At 39.5% G+C, this 19163-nt stretch overlaps 1 protein-coding gene across 2 annotated transcripts in view; it reads left to right on the forward strand.

Moving 5' to 3' along the window:
• Positions 1–19163, forward strand: part of tafa5a (TAFA chemokine like family member 5a) — a 193654-nt gene that overhangs the window by 108438 nt on the left and 66053 nt on the right. For both annotated transcript variants that reach the window (XM_037759945.1, XM_037759946.1), the window contains exon 2: positions 12959–13108. In XM_037759945.1, coding sequence (XP_037615873.1) covers positions 12959–13108 — 150 coding nt within the window. The remainder of the gene's footprint in view (positions 1–12958; positions 13109–19163) is intronic.

Consider the following 19163-nt stretch of genomic DNA (forward strand, 5'->3'; position numbering starts at 1 on the left):
ATGTATATAATGTTTATTATGTAAAATATATTGGACACAAAAAATGCTTGTCTGCCACAGTGGCAGGAAGTGAAAAAAGTTAATTTCAGACACTGCTTGCTATTTTTTTTCTAGATCTGGGCACAAAAGATGGATTGCAGGTATCATTTGACTGGAGAAGTTTCGATACTACTTGGTACTGGGTTATTTCGGTCGATACCATAAAAGTATGGAGTACCGATACCCAGCCCTACCTACAACTGATGCGCATACGGGGGCCTGTGATTTTATTACGGTGATCACACCCGACGTGTGATCAGCACATGATCTTCTACTGTTGTTGTATCATCTCTAGGATCTGTAAGAGTACCGTCTGGTGATCAGACTAGAGTAGCAGTCAACATGACACAGAGCGGGGTCCCATATGGGACGAACCAATTCATCCAAATATAGGGGACGTCCCAGGCTAATACGGGACAGTTGGCAACCCTAGGCACAGTGGGGCTATGAGCTAAATGCTAATATCAGCATGCTAACATGATCCCCATGACAATGCTAACAAACTGATGTTTAGGAAGTATGCTATAATGTTTACCATGTTCACCGTCTTCATTTTACGTGTTAGCATTCTAACATTTGCTAATTAGCATTTAACACAGCCACAGACAAATGAAAACATCAGCACCGTATTATCCTGTGTGCTTTTGCTTTAAAATGGCCTTTTTAGAACACGATAGGAGCAGAGAGTTATGTTCATGAGACATGTAGGCCCACGTAGGAGGTAGAAGAAGTTTAGTTGTAGCTGTGGTTGCTTGGCAACCTTTGCTTTGCTAATGTGTGTGTGTGCGTATGTATGAGGGAGGGGGACTGACGTCTATCTTGTGGTTATATTTGGCATTTATATGCTGCGTTTGTGCTTCTATTCTCTTATAAGTGCATGTTTATGCTTGGGTGTGTGCATGTGTGATAGTGCTTCTGTGTGACTGCTGCTTGTCCAAGCATTTTAGGAAAAAAGGGCCAGAAAGGGAAAATCAAATCACTTTTCAGAGTGGCTCCACAAAGCGAGCGAAGAGCTCAGACAAGCTTGCTTCACCCAAAATAGATGGGCCAGACCACAGTTCTCTCTCCTCCCTCGTCATGATGAGACACTGTTCCCAATGAGAATTGTCTCCAGAACGTTCTCTGATTCATGGCAGCATGGGCAGGGTATTAATAATTTCAAGGCTGGCTTTATGATGAGTTTTTGGTCACTCTATCAGTGTTGGAGGGGGAAAATGAATGTCTACTTTGAATCCAAGCAGTTTGAAGGGAGTTTGATTCCCTCTGACAACAATAGACCCACTACACAATACAAGATGGAGGAACATTGTCTGCAGCTTTTTTTTGTTTAATCATCATTTTTCCAGTATTGGCCTTGTTTGAATGGTAAAATGAGAGAATCAATATCACTGTCATATCGGTCCGTTCAATAAGAAGCTGGAACCAGCAGCTTAGCTTACCTTAAAGACTGGAACCAGGGAAACAGCTAGCCTGGCTCTGTTTGAAGGGAACCAAATCTGCTTTGCACCAGCTCCAGGTCTCACATTTATTGGATGTTTTGGATGTCACAGGCTAGCTGTGAAGTGCATGCGCCAGACTATTTGTTCAGAAAGTTACTGCTCCCAATCATAAACTATCTGTAGATGGACGACGCGTCTCCACTTCCTCCCACTGTACAAAAGTGAAGCCACAATATCCCGGATACGGGAGCTGCCATCTTGAGGTCGTTTGGAGCCAGAGTCTGTGCAGTAGTGATCAAGGTCCCATCCACACACCTGCCTTAGCCAATCACAAGCCAAGCATTGCCGCAGATAGCTAACTTCGAATAACTAATTAAAAACATGAACATGAAAAATGAACATTTGAACATACATAAAAGGAATTAACTAAAATGACAGAAAACAAAAATGTATTTGACGTGTACATAGACTTTATAGTTTGGCCCATGTCCTTTCCTAACATGGAGGGGATTTATGACCTATACTGCAGCCAGCCACCAGGGGGCGATCAAGATGTTTTGCCTTCACTTTTGGGGACTGTCATGTCCAGCACAAAGTGTTTTTGTACGGCTTAAGTATGAACCTGAGAATGAGCACGATATGGGACCTTTCAGAGTTGCTGGTAGGCAGATTGTGTAACCTTCAGACAGAGCCAGGCTAGCTGTTTCCCCCTGATGCCTGTCTCTATGATAGCTAGGCTAACCAGCTGCTAACTCCAGCTACAAATTGAACGCACAGATACCAGATTGACAAGTTTCTCATCTAACTTGGCAAGAAAGTGAACAAGGATATTTCTCAGAATGTTGAACTGCCCTGTCAAAACTAGAAATGGATGCTGCAGGAAACATGAGGCCCTCCTGCCACTGTATAAATCATTAAACCACTGTGCTCACTGATCATCATTCATCAAATGGAGCCTGATCACAATTTCTTTTATTTCAGAAATCAGAATTTCATATTATTTCTATTCATCCTAACACATTGCTCTGAACTGGAACATCATTTTTCACGCCTGTAAAAATCAAGGACATCTTCAAACTGCTTTCAATTACAGTCCAGACACCAAATAAATTGCAGTCCATGTAAGTGGCTTGCTTCATTGTTTCTGGTCCTCAGTCTCCTCCTGCTCAAGTACAAGTTCATTCCGGCCCTACATCATCCGACGATTCTTTTTACCTTAAGCTGTAATTTCGTCTGCTCCGCTCTCCTTCCCGCTACACCACATGCTGTTTAGCTGGCTCTTTCAGCCTCTGATTAGGCTTGTTAAAAGGATTCATTTAAAAACTAGCCTGCCAGGCCTCAGGGTAGAGGGATGACATCAAGGTTCTACTAATGCAGCGTTTGGATCCAAAATGCGATTTCAGACTAGCAGTCTTGGCGCCGGACTCTCCTCTCTCATTCCGAACAGCTGTAGTGTGCTGGAGTGATATAGCATTTTAGTCTGGCAATGTCTAACATGCACACTCTGTCCTCTCCAGCAGAACAGATGTAATGCTAGTTTCCAACTACATCTAGCTGCCATGTAGTGTTTCTGGGTTAAGTGGAGAATATGTGGAAAAGAACATTTTGTGTTAGTAAGGCTTTAGCTATTACATGCATCGTTTTGATGTTTAGAAAAAGAGCATGTCCGTGCGTTGGCATCCTTATAATTCATTTTGCCTCACAGCCAAACACACACACAAGTCATTCAGTTCCTCAGAGACACCATGACAACATTGTTTGCTTAATACACAAATCAATACTTTATATTTCAGCATTTAATGTTCTTCACCTTACACTGCATATTTTTAGCCCTGGCAGCGAGATCACAGTGCTCTAAGGATGCCGATGTCAGTCACTTCACATTGGTCTGGCTGTTAGAAGTAGCATGGCTCCTAAGGGCTGCTAGCATGTTTTTTTAATCTCGTCTTGTCAATAAATTGTCCCCCATCAGTCCACTCGCAAATCTTTCAGAAATTATGCTTTGATAAAGCATTTCTAAGAAAAAGCTCACAACAGAATTTTTTCTTCTAGATTTAGTCTAATTGTTGCATTGTTGTATTGGAAGGAATAAGTAACAATTCATGGATCAAATCCATCTACAATCTCACTTAAATTAGACAGGAAGTAGAGACAATACAGCTATGATAAACTAAGCAAACATGCCAACATTTACAAAATGGTTAACTGACGTTAACATACCATTATCCAGAGCAATACTGTGTGTGGGGGTGTAACATTAACATTACTTTCAATGTTTAATGTGTATTGGTAGGAATCATTGAGTGTATATAAAGATGGATGACGTGTCTCCACTTCCTCCCACTGTACAAAAGTGAAGCCAAAATATATAATATATATAGGCTCCGTAATTATGATGCGACGGCGGTGTGTTAGTGACGCGGGTCTGCCGTGGTGAAACTACATTGTTCTAAAGACGGACTACAAAAGGTGCTGCTCCCCCTGTGCATTCTTAAATAGGTCTTTCAATGACAGACTGCTTCACCCGCGGTGTGTGAAGGAGAGATACCACAGGTCCTCCTGCTGCTGGAACACTTTACATCAACAGATAATAAAGAATCATCTGACCTAACATGGACAACCACTTCATTACTACGGTTGGAACTGAAATAAACAAAGGAATATATGATAAATATTTAGTTAATTTTTGGAGTTACGCAGGATGGGTAGGATCATATACTTCTTCCAACTTCTCTTCGGACATGTAATATTTACAGTATTTATGTGGATTATTTGTTTTTTGGAAAATTATTTTTATTTCTTTTTTTTCCAAACATAGCATAACAAAACATACCACCTGTGCCATAATACAAACAAATGATATCTTACATTCAACATTTAATATGTACTGTACATACATATATACACACATACACATCGCCTCCCACTCCCACACAGAGACAGGTCCAGCCTTCCTCCCACCCTTAGAGGTAAAGTTACAGAAACAAATATATACATAAACATTTTTTTTTAAATAATTGAATTAGTTAGTTAGAATTAAAAGTAATAAGTACTACAGTAATATAATTCATGGTAGTAAGATAAAAACCTTAAATAAATAAATTAATTAATTAATTAAATAAATGTAAAAAAAAAACAGCACATAGAAAATAATAATTAATAATTAAGTAAATACCATAGAAAGGTTAGGTTAAAAAGATTCTATATGAGGTATCCATGGATCCCATATCCTATAGAAAAGCTGTGGGCTACCTCTTACAGCATAGGTAGCATAGATTATTTGTTAATTCATTTTTTACTGTTCATTTTATTAGGTATTCTTGTTTTGTTCCAAATAAATAATTAATTAAAAATAAAGTCAAACGAAATGGTTGTCACTGTCCACTCATATTAAACATGAATCCCAATTAGTGTATGAAAATAATATGCAAGCTAAGCATATCGTTTGTTATTATGAGCGGCTGATCGGTGCGTCACTTTAAATGCGGCGGCCACAAGGAATTGTGGGATTCTATTCTCTCTTTTCCTTTGGTAAAGGATGGTCCAGAGTATCCTCTGCTAAAGGAGATAATAAAGGAAGCATTGAAGCTCCTTTCCTTATCATTTAGAGGATTCAGCAGTAGACTGCTCTAAAACAGAGTCAGAAAGTCTGGTAGTTACACAGCCAGGATCAACTGAGAGTATTTATTTTCACTCAAATACATATCATTTATTGTTTAGAACCTGTGGTGTTGATTTACCATTATTAAACATTTCTTTGCCATTTTTGGGAATGTGAGCCCTGATATTTCTTATGCTGCTACGATTATTACTGTAAAAATGAGGGCTGATTAAAATCTCATTCTGCAGTTCTTCTTCAGTAAATTTCATGGCAGAACGCATCTTGTGTCAAATTTAGAAGGACATTCAGAAATACTTTTGAAATAGCTGTTTCTCGTGCAGCACAGTATGCAACCCCAGCATGGCTCCAGCACACTGCAGATTTTCAAAGGACAAAAATGAATAAATAAACTACACCTACCCCTCCTACCAAGCCTATACCACACATTTTGTAAAGCATTTGATTCAGCAGATTGAGACTGTAAGAAACAGCGTTGTATTAGGATGTCTTGAGCAGCAAAAACAAGAATAAATATAAAAAATTAATGAAAAAGAGCTTCTTAAAAGCATGGTCTCAGCCTTAAAATAAAAGGGGGGGAGGAAATGTCATGTCTCCCTGTGTTGTAGCTGTGCTGGACATTTGTCAAATGGCCGTGTATGGCAGAGTAATTGTAATGTGCTGGGGAGCGGGGGGGGGGGAATAATAAAGCATGGGAGCATGTCAATAACATTACGTTGTATTAAGCCGTACGCTCTGCCACATGAATCCATCTTCTGCCACAGTCAGAGCTTTCATTTCACTCAAGAGTGGCCACACATACATTTTAATCAGCCATTTGGCTGGCCAAGCTGACAACTGCTCGACAACAGAAGCTGATAAGGGTGATGATAAATCATAGCGCTACTGGTACAAGCTTTGGGTTTGTTTCTGAGAACACCTGCCAGTTTTAGATTTTTCCCACTATTCATGAGGCTATTCCAGGAAACAGGATTACTGTTTCCTCTCTTCACAGTCCAATTTCTTCACGGGATGACTGTGGAGAGATTGGACTACATCTTGCATCTTTTGTATAACATACTACGCAATTTTAATTCTGAGCAAAATTATTTTTTGGCTGGGATCTGCCTTGTTGGAGCTGTGAATCCTGTCATATTTTCCAAACTTTTCTGCAGATCCCTCTAGGCCAACAGGAAGAGGAATACATTCTTGTGTTGGGGAGGTTCGGTTCAGTTTGCTTCTTCTTTTTTCCTTTGTTTGTTTAGTTTTGCTATGTTTAATAGCGGCAATGTACATGGTTTCTCTGGCACTGTGCTCTGGAGGCTGAGCCACCGGGATGCTTGGAGCAATTTGCTTTCGAAAAAAAGGAATCGACTCCTGCTTTATTAGAGGACTGAGACCAGCTTGTCCTCAAAATCTCTCACATAATATTTGGAAAGACTGCAAAACACCTTGCAGCTGAAACCAGCTTGTTTAAAACTCTGAATATACTTTAGCAATTCTCTACGGACATAAGTGTCTATCATTCCAAATACTTGAGATTCAAACCCTAAATATTAGACATAAGAAGGGCACAATATGTTCATCCTGTTTGAGAGTCAAGACGAGATAAAGTCATACCTCAGGGTAATAGCACTGATTTAATACTAGCTTTTTTAGCCATGCTAGCAGCATGGTTCCAATCTCGGTCTGTCGGTTGGCTGATCGGTTGGTCGGTCGGTTGGTCCACCACTTTAGTCCAGACTAAAGTATCACAACAACTATTGGATAGATTGCCATGTAATTTAGTACATACATTCATGGTCCTCAGTGGATGACTCCTACTGACCTTGGTAATCCCCTGACTTTTTGTCTAGCACCACCAGCAGGTCAAAGTTTTCATTTGTCCAGTGAAATATTTAAATTGGCACAACACTTTGTACAGATATTCATGGTTCCCTGAGGGTATATCTTAATGACCTTTGGTGATCCTCTGCTATTTCTTCTGACATCATCTTCGTCCAAAATTGTTTCACGTTTAAAAATAAACAGGACCTCACATTGTGTCGATAACGTTTACACACCAATTCCGAAACTTTCGTCCGTCATTAAAGTTTTCGGAACAGGTTGAATTTTCTGCCTTTTTTCGCATCTGTCAAAAGGCAAAAGAGGGATGTTTGACCACTCAGAGCCACCGTCCGTTTTAAATGTCATCAATCAAAATGACATCTGATAAACATTCACTCCGTCTCCCAGCGTAAAGCACTTTACAATAAAGAATGAAAAGAATACAGTAATGCAAAATTTAAAGGTAAATTGTGGCAGATGATTGCAGAGGAGCTTGGAATGGATGGTTGTGAAACAGAGGATGTAGGAAAGATAAGACAGTAGTGGTTGTGCTCTAGGCAGCTAAGTGATAGCTTCTTGCTAATGTCATTTATTAATTAGCCCCGTTTGGGACGAGCGCTATACATTGCACCCACATAACTAATTCAATTTTGTCATTGAGAATTTTCGCAACGAGTAGAATAATAAAACGCATCAGAGTCAGTGTGCGAAGTTTCTGTCCGTACGTAACATTCTTTATCCGATGACGAATTAAAAAAACGCATTTGAAAAAAAGAGACTTAGTGTGCAAAGACCTTAAGGTTGACATTTGTGTGTTTAAGTGAAATATCTGACTGGTTTTGAGTGAAACTATTGGAGGGATTGTCATGAAATTTGGTTCAGCCATTCATGTTCCCCTTAGGGTGGATTGTAATAACTTTGGTGACCCCTTAACTCTCTAAGCTAGCATGGCAGTAGACTTTTAATCTTGATGAAGTATCATGACTTTGACCAAACTCTATAACGCATGCTAGCTCAAGAACCTGTTGCACAAATTATTTCAGCCTTATAAGTATCATTATATGAATCAATGTCTGCCATGTGCCTTGCATAGCAGTTTAACAATTTCAACAACAATTTGACAATCTGATTTAAAGAATTGAGTTTCAACATTACAGAACAGTGATTGACAGCAGAATTAGCATAGCGAATACACTCATTGTTGAGATGTTGCAACTGTAGTATTTTATGAGGCAGACCACAATTATTTTGGATTTAAAATTAGAAGATTATTTATCAGTCAGTGCATCTGTATAGACGACAACATATATTGCAAGACAACATGAAAATGAAATGAATTCAGTTTCTCTGCCGCTACAGCTGTGACAGTATAAGCAAGGCCCCCGTTTGTTGTTCTTCTTTCTTGACTCGATGGAGCTCATTAATTGCCTACATTTCATCAGAGAATCACAACGTCAAATCAACCCGTCTTTGAGCTTGTTGACTTCACACATGGTACCTCGGCGCCACAGCGATCCGCGCACATATTACATAAGACAGCCGAAAAAAAGTCTTTTCAGCTTGTTGCAATGGAAGAATTCCAAAGGAGAAGGAACTGACAAAGAGAGGAAGCAGGAAGAAGGCAGCGAGGAGATGATCTGCAGAGATGGTGGGTGGGGTAGGATGCAGGAAGTAAACCAAGGCACATACACACATGAACTGACGCAGGAGCTTACATGACAAGTCATTATCCGGCATAACCCAGAGGAGACAGAAGAGATGCAAGAGAGAGTCAAGTGAGAAGGCATGGAGGAGAAAAGAGCAAGCGATGTAAAGAAAGAAAAGGAGGACGAAGGAAGAGGAGGAGAGCAGTGGAAAGGGGTGGTGAAGGTGGGGGGTTTGGTCTTGATCTCTCAAGCGTGCGACAGGTTGGATTTGTTGGCATGCATTTCCAAGCAAAGACATTTAGTATTAAGACATCTTTCAGCACATTTGTAATTACCCCCCCTTCCCTTCTTCCTCTTAGTACAGTTGTATTTATAGACACACTTGTATACCACTAATGTGTAGTGCACAAACCTCAGTGTGAAGCAGTGTGACCAAAGGAGGAAATTGAATTTGGAGAAAATCTCTAATGTAATTTTCATATGACACTACAGCAGAGCTAGAGGTGGCTGAAGATTAGTCTCCACTTGGACATGGTGATCACATCCGTGGTTCAATCAATTGGCCACTTTCAGTCACTATGTTTACTTGTAAATACACAACCTACTTTTGCCCTCCATACCTTATTTTTTCAACACAAAACAAAATAAATTAGTATTAATAAGAATGAAAAAATATCAAGCATAATACGCAATTTATTTTCACTGTCCAGTGAAAAACATGTATCTCTAATTTTGGTAAATGGTCATTTTTTTGTGTTTTTTCATGGGCTGAAAAAAAAATCCTATTAAGATAAATAAATTTAAATTGCCATCAGATTATCTGAAGATGCATTATCACAAAGTTGAACTGGGCTGTTTTTTTTTTAGCTTGTGAAAACTTTCCGTTTTGGAGATACATGGTTTTCACAGGCCAGCAATGTGATATAAGTTTTAGGTTGCTTTGGTGTAGAATTATAATAATATGCATGTTCATGTGTGTGTGATTTGTGAGAAAAGTAATGTTATTTGTGTTAAGAGTTCAAGTTCACTCCTTATTCAAACTATATCCATATACAGCATAATTTATGTAATTGATCTCAGTACCAGCACATTCCACAGACAAAACATAGAAGCATCACACCCTCTGATCACCAGCAGGCTAGGGATGCACCAATACCGATACCGGATTGGATATCGAGCCGATATTGACTCAAATAGCTGGATCGGGTATTGGTGACAATGTGGCCGATCTATTCAATTCAGTTCTATGTTTGTATACAGATAAAAAGAATGATCGCAGTCGGTTTATTTATTAAACAATGGTATCAGATTGGTATTTGGTATCGGCCGATACCCAAAGCCCAGGTATCGCTATCGGTATCTGGACTGAATAAGTGGGATCGGTGCATCCCTACAGCAGGCCTACACATAATCAACTAAATGTGTTGTATTATGTTTGATTATGTGTGATTATGTATTTGTTCCTCCCATACCCGCCCTATCCACCATTTATGTTATGTGTTGTTGTGATGGTTTATCAGTGTTTTGTTAGTGTTGTATGATTTGTTTTTCCTTTATTATTTTCCCATATAGATGCAAAAGCGTAAACAAACTGGATGGGGAGTTAGAGCAGGATAAATAGGCCAACTATTATAGCTCATCTTACTATAGTTGCATGAAGTTTGTGATGTTTTGTTTTTCTGCCTTTAAAGATATGGTAAAGCAGAGAGTGTATTTAAACATATACTCACCTTTAAAATGTCTACACACTGTAATGCACACAGACATTTCCTCCGTCTGTGGCCTTGGCCAACACAGTGTGTGGATGAATCCTGATAGATCCCCATTACCCCGGGTGTGACCCCTCACAGCTCAGTTCATTAAGCCAGCCACCCAAGTGTTTGGGACTCAAGTCCAGATTTAATCACAACTTCCATCCTCTTGCCAATCACAATTAGATCCTGATAAGCCTCTCCAGGATGGCACCCGAGGGCCTCCACACACAGACAAAGGTTAATTTGCGAGCAGCAAGGGCCCGGCTACGAGGCCGAAGGTCACCTGATTGAATACATGAAGCATGTGTGTGTAAGATGGGGGGGCTTGGCAGCAATTACAAAGTTCATCAGTATTCATGTGTTTCATTTATGGCTAATGGGTTCTTTACCTTCAAAGAGGTGAGCTGATGGGACGTGGCCCTTAATGAGAAATAGCTTGTGGGTAGTCTTTAGGTTGCTGAAATTTAAAAGTAATTTCCTCATTGTCTTTTAAAGTCCCTTCACACATGTAGTCACATCTGTGAGCTGCTCAGTGCCACCGCGGTGCTCCTCTGTCGGCCTCTGAGCACTTCCACTGGAACTGCAGGGTCTGTTAAACCACAAAGAACCCATTTCTCTTCTGACATAAATGTGAACATTTAAAAACAATATCCTCACTGCATATCCAATGTTGTTGAAGTCAGTTTAAGTGTTGTTGTTTTTTAATGGGATCACATCATTTGCCATGCCTTTCACATCTTCAACCAAGTCATTAAAGTGAGACTATTTAAAGCTGCAGTAGGCAGTATATTTTTGGCATCATTGGGCAAAAATCCCATAATAACCTTTCAGCATATTGTAATTCAAGTGTTCTGAGAGAAAACTAGACTTCTGCTCCTCCTTATGGCTCTGTTTTCAGGCTTTAGAACATCTAACCTGTAACGGGAGACTTTGACCAATCACAGATCATTTTAGAGAGAGAGAGCGTTCCTATTGGCTGTGCTCGGGTCATGTGACCAGAATTTGGCGTTCCTTCAACAGCTTTAACAATGGCGGCGGCATCACAAACTTTCTCATTATACAGCTAACCTCAGATCAGCTCTTACTGCTTGTTTTCCTCCAGTCTGAAATCTTGCAGATGCTGTTAGGAGCACCGGAGAACACCAGAGGGACATGATTTTGTTCAGGTTACCTGTCTCATGTACTACTGTCATGATATAGCGACCGTTTTATAAAAATAATTATTTTTTATCATATTTGCTCCAATCTGCCTACTGATGCTTTAACTTTTGAAAGATGAAATAATAAAATTCTACTCCTGGATAGGGATCAGACTGAAAATATTTTATTGATGCCGATTCCATTATCGATTCCTCTTATCAGTAACATTCTTTATCAATTCCTGATAAACTTGTGTGGAAAAAGAGTACATACATACGTCCCCAAAAAGAATTTCTAACGTCCCGAAGTCAGTGTAAACCGTCTAAAACTCAAAATGTTAACTTTTGACTTTGTTATTGTCATCTATAATGGTTATTTGTATAAATACATAACTCAAATGATTAGGAAATAAATGATTGTATTTTTATTTTAGATATTTGCTTTGATTAAAACAAAAACTTGGTAACTGTAGTTTTAATTGTGTATTATACTGTAAACTGCTTAGAGCTAGTGTTGGGATGTTAAACAGGTCATAATTCCCTCTCTAACATCTATTCTATGTTGTTGTGAAAATAACTCATTCAAACACCTGGATTTATTCAAATTTCTCACCATAAATTCAATTGTACAAGATTATACATTTGAACACATCATGACAATGTTTATTTATCTTTGCTTAATATTCCTTTTTACTGAATTGACCTTGAACGCATCAACTCTCCGTTGTTTAGTGCAGCAGGACTGCTCTGTCTCTCTGTCTACAGGACTGTTCTGTCTCTCTGTCTGCAGGACTGTTCTGTCTCTCTGTCTGCAGGACTGCTCTGTCTCTCTGTCTGCAGGACTGTTCTGTCTCTCTGTCTGCAGGACTGCTCTGTCTCTCTGTCTGCAGGACTGTTCTGTCTCTCTGTCTGCAGGACTGCTCTGTCTCTCTGTCTGCAGGACTGCTCTGTCTCTCTGTCGGCAGGACTGTTCTGTCTCTCTGTCTGCAGGGTGCTACTAGCTTTTCCTGTAACTGACATTATAAAGGCAGTTTGTGATATTCATGACTCTACTGTTACACCATATTTAACATAAACATTTCAGTGGTTTTCACAAAAGCAAAACAAGCAACTGACTCAAGAGTGTTTATGAAAATTAAGTGAAATTCAGTATGCCACTTGTTGACAAAATGGCTGCTGTTCAGCCTCTCCAAACCGCCTGACGCACAGACAGGTTGTGTTTAACGTCAATAGTTGTTTATGTGTTTAAAATGAATGCTTTGTAGACGATTATAGTATATGATAATACATATAGCTCATGCATTTGTGTCAGTGGCTCCAGTGAGACAGACTCCCTTAAATTTGGTAATGTTCATGCCATGCCCAATGAGCTCCAAAGGATTATGAAAAATATCAGCTACACCGCTGATTATGTGACGGAATAAACATGCAACAGAAGAGACAGACTAGTTTATTTAGTCCTGTTTATGATTGCATCTCTCTGACCTCGCATCCTGTGGTGCAATGTCATTTCCAGGCCAGCTGGCAGCGGGAACATGTGAGATTGTGACGCTGGACAGGGACAGCAGCCAACCACGGCGGACCATCGCCAGGCAGACGGCCCGCTGCGCCTGTAAGAAGGGCCAGATCGCTGGAACTACAAGAGCCAGACCTGCCTGTGTGGACGGTAAGAGAAGGAGGGGGTGCGGGGGGATCCCGGCTTAGCCAGCTCGCTTTAAGGGGCCACTTCAGTGAAAACTAATCAAACATGAGCATGTTTTTCCCCGAGGCATGTCTGACTTTTACATTGGATTATGTCGCTGTTGAAGCACATGAAGAAAATTAATTGTAAAATCCAGCCATAAAGTGTTGAATCATGTCATCAGGGCAGTTAGGGTTGGGCTGTTTGTAAGAAGGGGCTTAAGGTGGATAAACCTACAATGTGGAGCAAAGTGGATCACAGGGCTGTCTTTGTAATGGTAGTAAAGCCTGCAACAAATCAATTTACAGTTGAAACATTTTTAAAAAGTGGCTGCAGGGGGGTTTCTAAATCCCCCTCCAACAGATGGTCTCATATTTCATGGAATAGAGACACTATTTGTGGTGTAGTGTCTGCTTCGGCACAGAGTGCTTTTGTATTATTATTTTTCAATGATTTATGTGTCTTAAAGTAGGTTAAGTAACACTTAAATAAGGCCCTGTCTACACATATACAGATATTTAAAAAAATATTTTCCCCTTTGTTAAAATAAAAATCTAAATCAAAACAATTCCAAACGCTCACCGTAATAAAAAGAATCTAAGAAAGTTTTCAAAAATATTCCTTTTTGTGACCCAAAACTCGGTTTGCGTGTGGACGAGAGGCCAATACGTAGATCAAAATATCCATATATGTGTAGACAGGGCCTAAATTTTATTGAAATATTCAAATTTGGAGATGCAAAGTTTTCACAGGGCAGCGATGAAGAGAGAAGTGAAAAAAAATATATATTAATGTTGCACTTTGTGTACAGTGGAGAGGAAGAGTCTGATTAGTTGTTTGTTGCCATGGCTTCCTCACATACATCTAATGGGAAAGAAGCGTTTTCTTGAGCCTTTGAGTCGTTTCTCTTGTCACCATTCTGCCTCCATGACAGCTCAAAGAATCTTCAGATGGGGTTGAACGATGCTGTGACTCTTACATCTCTTTATGACATCTTCATCGCCATCCCTACTGCCTCTTAGGGTGCCTGTCAGCGAGTCAGGATGTGGCCTGTAGCCTGAGGTGGGAGGGGAGGTTATGTGCACAGGTGACGGCAGATACAGCTCTGTTAGTTAGGAAAGACCTGCAGTGAACTGTACATTTGTTTTGCTTGTGATTCAAGTGCGCCGTCACAGTTGTGTCTCCGATTGGAGGAGCTGCCCATCCTCAGAGCGCTGTTTGACCGCTTTTACCCGATGATCATATGAGAAGAGGGCTTTGTGTAAGTGGACAGAGGCTTATACCTATTTTTGGTGGCAGGCACAGATGAACATGACATCGGAGATTTTCTCCAAATTCAATTTCCTCCTTCAGCCAAACCGCTTCACACTGAGATTTACGCGCTCTGCCTGAGCCCTATAAAGAACAATCTGATCTTGTAGACACGAGCGCATGCACGCCCACCTGCACTGTGGAGTCACTTTGCCGTTCTTACACATGCCTATTTTTGCCAGTGAATAAGTTGTAAGGATGCTGCATAAATCCACAGTATCCAGATGATATCAGGAGGTGTTTGTCACAACGTGGGCTCCATGGAGCACTGTGGCATTTTGTGTGGGCTTGATACTCGTCTTAATCTGAGGAGAGTTTAGGCTTATCAGCTGACTCTTTAGAGACCTGCGCAGGTGGACGGCAGTTGTCGAGGTTCGCAGTGCAGCCAACTACCGGAACAAAAAATAAATAAATGTCATAGTTTTGTCAATATAGAGATGTATAATACTATATATAATAATGACAATAAAAAGTACAAGTGATGTCATGAACTTAGGGCAAGGCAAGTTTATTTGTGCACATTTCATACACAAAAGTAATTCCAAGTACTTGACATAATGCAATAAAAACACAAAGGAAATGCAGCATAAAACATTAAAATGCAAATAAAACCATTTAAAAGAAATTGAAAAGATAAAACAGAGGAATAGATAATAGACAGGTAATACTGATAATGTTAATTTGGACTCTGGGACGAGTTAGCAGATTACCAGATGACCTGAGAGACCGAGAGGGTTTACATGGGAATAGAAAGTTAGATTGTTAGATTAGGTTGTTGGTTGTATAATTACAATTTTGTTGTATGAGTTTTTTGAACATTTTAATTCAAACAAAATATTTGAATTACTTACCTATAATACACAACCTTTCATTTAACATTACTTTCTTTTATAAATCAGAAAAAATAAAGTGAACTTGCAGTCAGTCCTGTCACAATCTGTCATGAAATTGATGCCATTAACTGTAAAAAGAGACTTTTGTTCTTTGACTTTAGCTTCCTTCAAGGCAGTGTATCACCCTGGGTGAGGAGAAGAGCTGTCTTCAGGATAAACTCTGAAAGCAGTGCTCTGTTGATTTCATTTTTGGGAAAAAAGTTTTGGTATAATTTTATTTGGTTCTAGGAGATGCACTGTGAATAAGGACAAGTTTTATTTTGATTCAAATATTTTTTTATTAGCAAGAATATAGCAGTGAAAGTAGTGTTCTGTTTATTTAAATGTGGGAAAATAAAATATTTTGTCCGTAAAATCAATGAATAATCCTGATAAATAATCATGATCTCAGTATTGATCAAAATATTCGTGAATATCATTTTGGCTATAATCGTGCAGCCCTAATAGCTAGCTAATTGTGCATGCACACACAATTACAAATATGAAACAAACACACTAAAGTGCTCTCAAATGCTGTACAATTTTAAGGTACTTGTTCTTGAGTATTTCCATTTTCTGCCACTTTATACTTATTGTACCTTTAAGGGCTGCAACTAACGATTATTTTCATTGTTAATTAATCCGTTTATTATTTTCTCCATTAATTGATTAGTTGTTTGTTCTATAAAATGGTGAAAAATGTTGATCAGTGTTTCCCAAAGCCCAAGATGAGGTCCTCAAATGTCCTGTTTTGTCCACAACTCAAACATATTCAGTTTACTGTCATAGAGGAGGAAAGAAACCAGAAAATATTCATATTCAAGAAGCTGGAATCAGAAAATGTTTACTTTTTTTTTCTTATAAAATTACTCAAACTGATTGATCGATTATCAAAATAGATGGCGATTAATTTAATGATTGACAACTAATCAATTAATTGTTGCAGTTCTAGTACTTTTTAAGCTAAATATATTCGACCACTACCAGTTACTTTGCAGAGTAAGATTTAGTTTACACTAAATCTTACTATATAAAGTGTAATTTCATATTTGGTTATGAGAATTGAACATATGCATGTACACATAGGCACTTGTGTGTGTGCATATTTTTCTATGTCAGATAGTCATTTACCATTTCCTTCCCAACAAAAAAAACAAAAAAAACACGCCCACACACCTTTATTGCCGTTCATATTACAAAACCCCACAGCTCGATATTATTGCCATGCAAATCTGAGACGCTTGTCTCCACAAATGCAATCTTATTTGTTTATTCAGACTCGGGCTTGGTTCACTTTGGGGACATCGAAAGAGAGCGGGAGCAGGAGAGAAAGCCGACATAAAAGACCCCAAACGCCACAAATGGGATTTCAATCTGTTTTAATCTACTTGAGTCCTTGAGGTCTGCTCTCTGTTGTAATATGCCTTTGCCTCGGCTGACACCATCCGTGTCCTTCATGCTTCAGACTCTGCATCCCATGCATGCGGGATAATCCACAGCTCCATCAGCGGACTCACCTGGCTTCCAGGACAGCATGTGGTAATGAAAACAGAGAGAGAGCGCTGTAGTGCCGTTGATCCTGAAGAGTCACTCTTTGTTGTTGTGCATTTCCCATCTTCCAGTTGCTCTTTGTGTGTTTATTGCTTTGAGGAGGTGAAAATGGGAGATAAGCCGTCGACATGATAAGCTTTCCGTCGCTGCGCTGTTTGATGCCCATAAGGAGACTAGCTTGGAAAAATAGACAACAAAACCTTCACGAATCACATCTCTGCGGCATGAAATGTCTCTCTCTGACCCTTTCTCTTTCTCCATTTCTGATTTTTTTTCCTCTTTGTTTTTTTTCTTATTTCTCTCTCACTGTCACACACACTATTATAGTCTTTTCTCTCTTCACTGTATGTCTTCGATGGGTCTACCCATTTTAGGCCTATATCGCAGCCTAGTGTTACATAAGTACACCCTCTCTCATCTGCAATTTCATGCTCTTGAGCCTTTTTACCTCTGTGCTTGATGACTTTAAAGAGAGCTGATATTGATTCTTATTAGGAGGGTGAGAGACCGAGAGAGGCTATTAGAGAGAAACAGAGAGTAACCTACTCGTGTTGGCTGTGGGAAAGAGAGACAGAGCCTCTGAAGGGGCAACTCCAGAGACATATAGGAGCTGGTTGAGGGTCACGGGTTGAGGGTCACGGGTTGTGGCGGTGGCGGTGATAGCTCAGTGGGGAGTCCCCATCTGAGGTGAAGGTGTTTGTGTTTGGTCTCCTTTTGGTGGGATTGCTGACATTAATGAAAGCCTCAGAGGTGACCAGTTTTGGCCCACAGATAAAACAGTGAAAAAACAGTGAGTGGATGCTCCTTAATGTGTGAAAAACAGAATATTATGCTGAGGCTGCATTCACACCAAATCAGGTGTTGCAGTGAAAACGCCAGTCCTCCCTTTCATTTAAATTGGGGGTAGTGAGTTTAACCTGCAGCGATGCAGCCACCCCCGGTGAAAGCTTGAAACAGAATCGACTTTTGTAGAAATGTTAATTGTCGTACCGTTTCTTAGTGTTTAATGGACATTAAGTGACACTCCCACACTGCCGCACCACCCTGCGTTAATCGCCGCAACACCTGTTTTGGTGTGAATGCAGCCTAACACACATTGGTGGAAAAGAACTAAGTACATTGACTCAAGTATGTACTTAATTGGGTGTCACGATTTTGATTCTAAATCGGAAATTGATTGAAATTAGCTTCTGATCCTCGATCATTGAAAACAAAAGCAGGATCGACGATTATTTTTTTTTCTTCCGAGGAGAGAAGCGCGACAGTAAATGACAACAAACCGTATTTTTGTAGATTACAGTACACTTGTAATGCACTGCAGAAGGATTTCTGTGTTTTTGTAATGATTATGAACTGAGGTGGGTCACACAGATACTGATATTGAAAAGATGCAGCTTTTTATATTGTAGACTGTTGTAGTCTAATTTTTGAAACACTTTCTAAATAAAAAGGGAGTTCAGTTCTCCTTTTAAAGAAGAATTTGAAAGTGTAAATGACAGTTGTCAGGGCATACAACCATATTTTACTGCTGATCTTTACAAATCAAGACTGCAGAAAGACAGCAGAAACATTGACATCATCTTATTTATTCATCTTATTTACACATCCAACAGTTAAGGAGCAGCATTATAATTAATTTGAAGTTGTGTTTCTGGTCACCTGTGTAGTGTAAGTCCAACATTCACACTTTTCCAGCTCTGTTTTTGGTCTCCACCAACTCCTGAGGGAAATATCTAGCTCTTTAGCTGCTGAATGCACCACTACGTTCAGCCGCTAGTCGCTGACTGTGTCTGTATGTAGTTTGCAAGCTGAATGTGTGGACAGTGGGTTTTTAGAGCCTTTTTGCTTTTGAAAACAACGCTATGATGAGAGCAGAGAAAGTGAACCAAAACAGTAAAGCTGGAAAACCAAAACAATGAGCTGAAAGATGCTAAAACACTCTCAGGATTCAGGATATAATTCTCTGTAGGTTCATAAATATCACATTATTGTTTTCACGTTGTCATTTGATACATTGTTATTATGAAAATATCAATTATAGCAGCTTTAAAGTCAGTACAGTGAGAATATTTGACCTGTTTTCTATGCTGTTTCAAGTATTTTCTAACTGTAACATTTTCCATCAAGCAATCAATCAATTCTGATAATAGCTTTTGAATGCAGGACTTTTGCTTGTAATGGAGTATTTTCACAGTCTGGTATTGCACACTGCTTACACATAACTTGCATTGTCATATCTGTGAAGCTGCATATCAAGCTATGAGGATGACCCTCATCTTGCTAGATGCACATCCCTGGGTAGCTTG

Source organism: Sebastes umbrosus, chromosome 23 (genome assembly GCF_015220745.1).
Source record: "Sebastes umbrosus isolate fSebUmb1 chromosome 23, fSebUmb1.pri, whole genome shotgun sequence".
NCBI classification, from domain to species: domain Eukaryota; kingdom Metazoa; phylum Chordata; class Actinopteri; order Perciformes; family Sebastidae; genus Sebastes; species Sebastes umbrosus.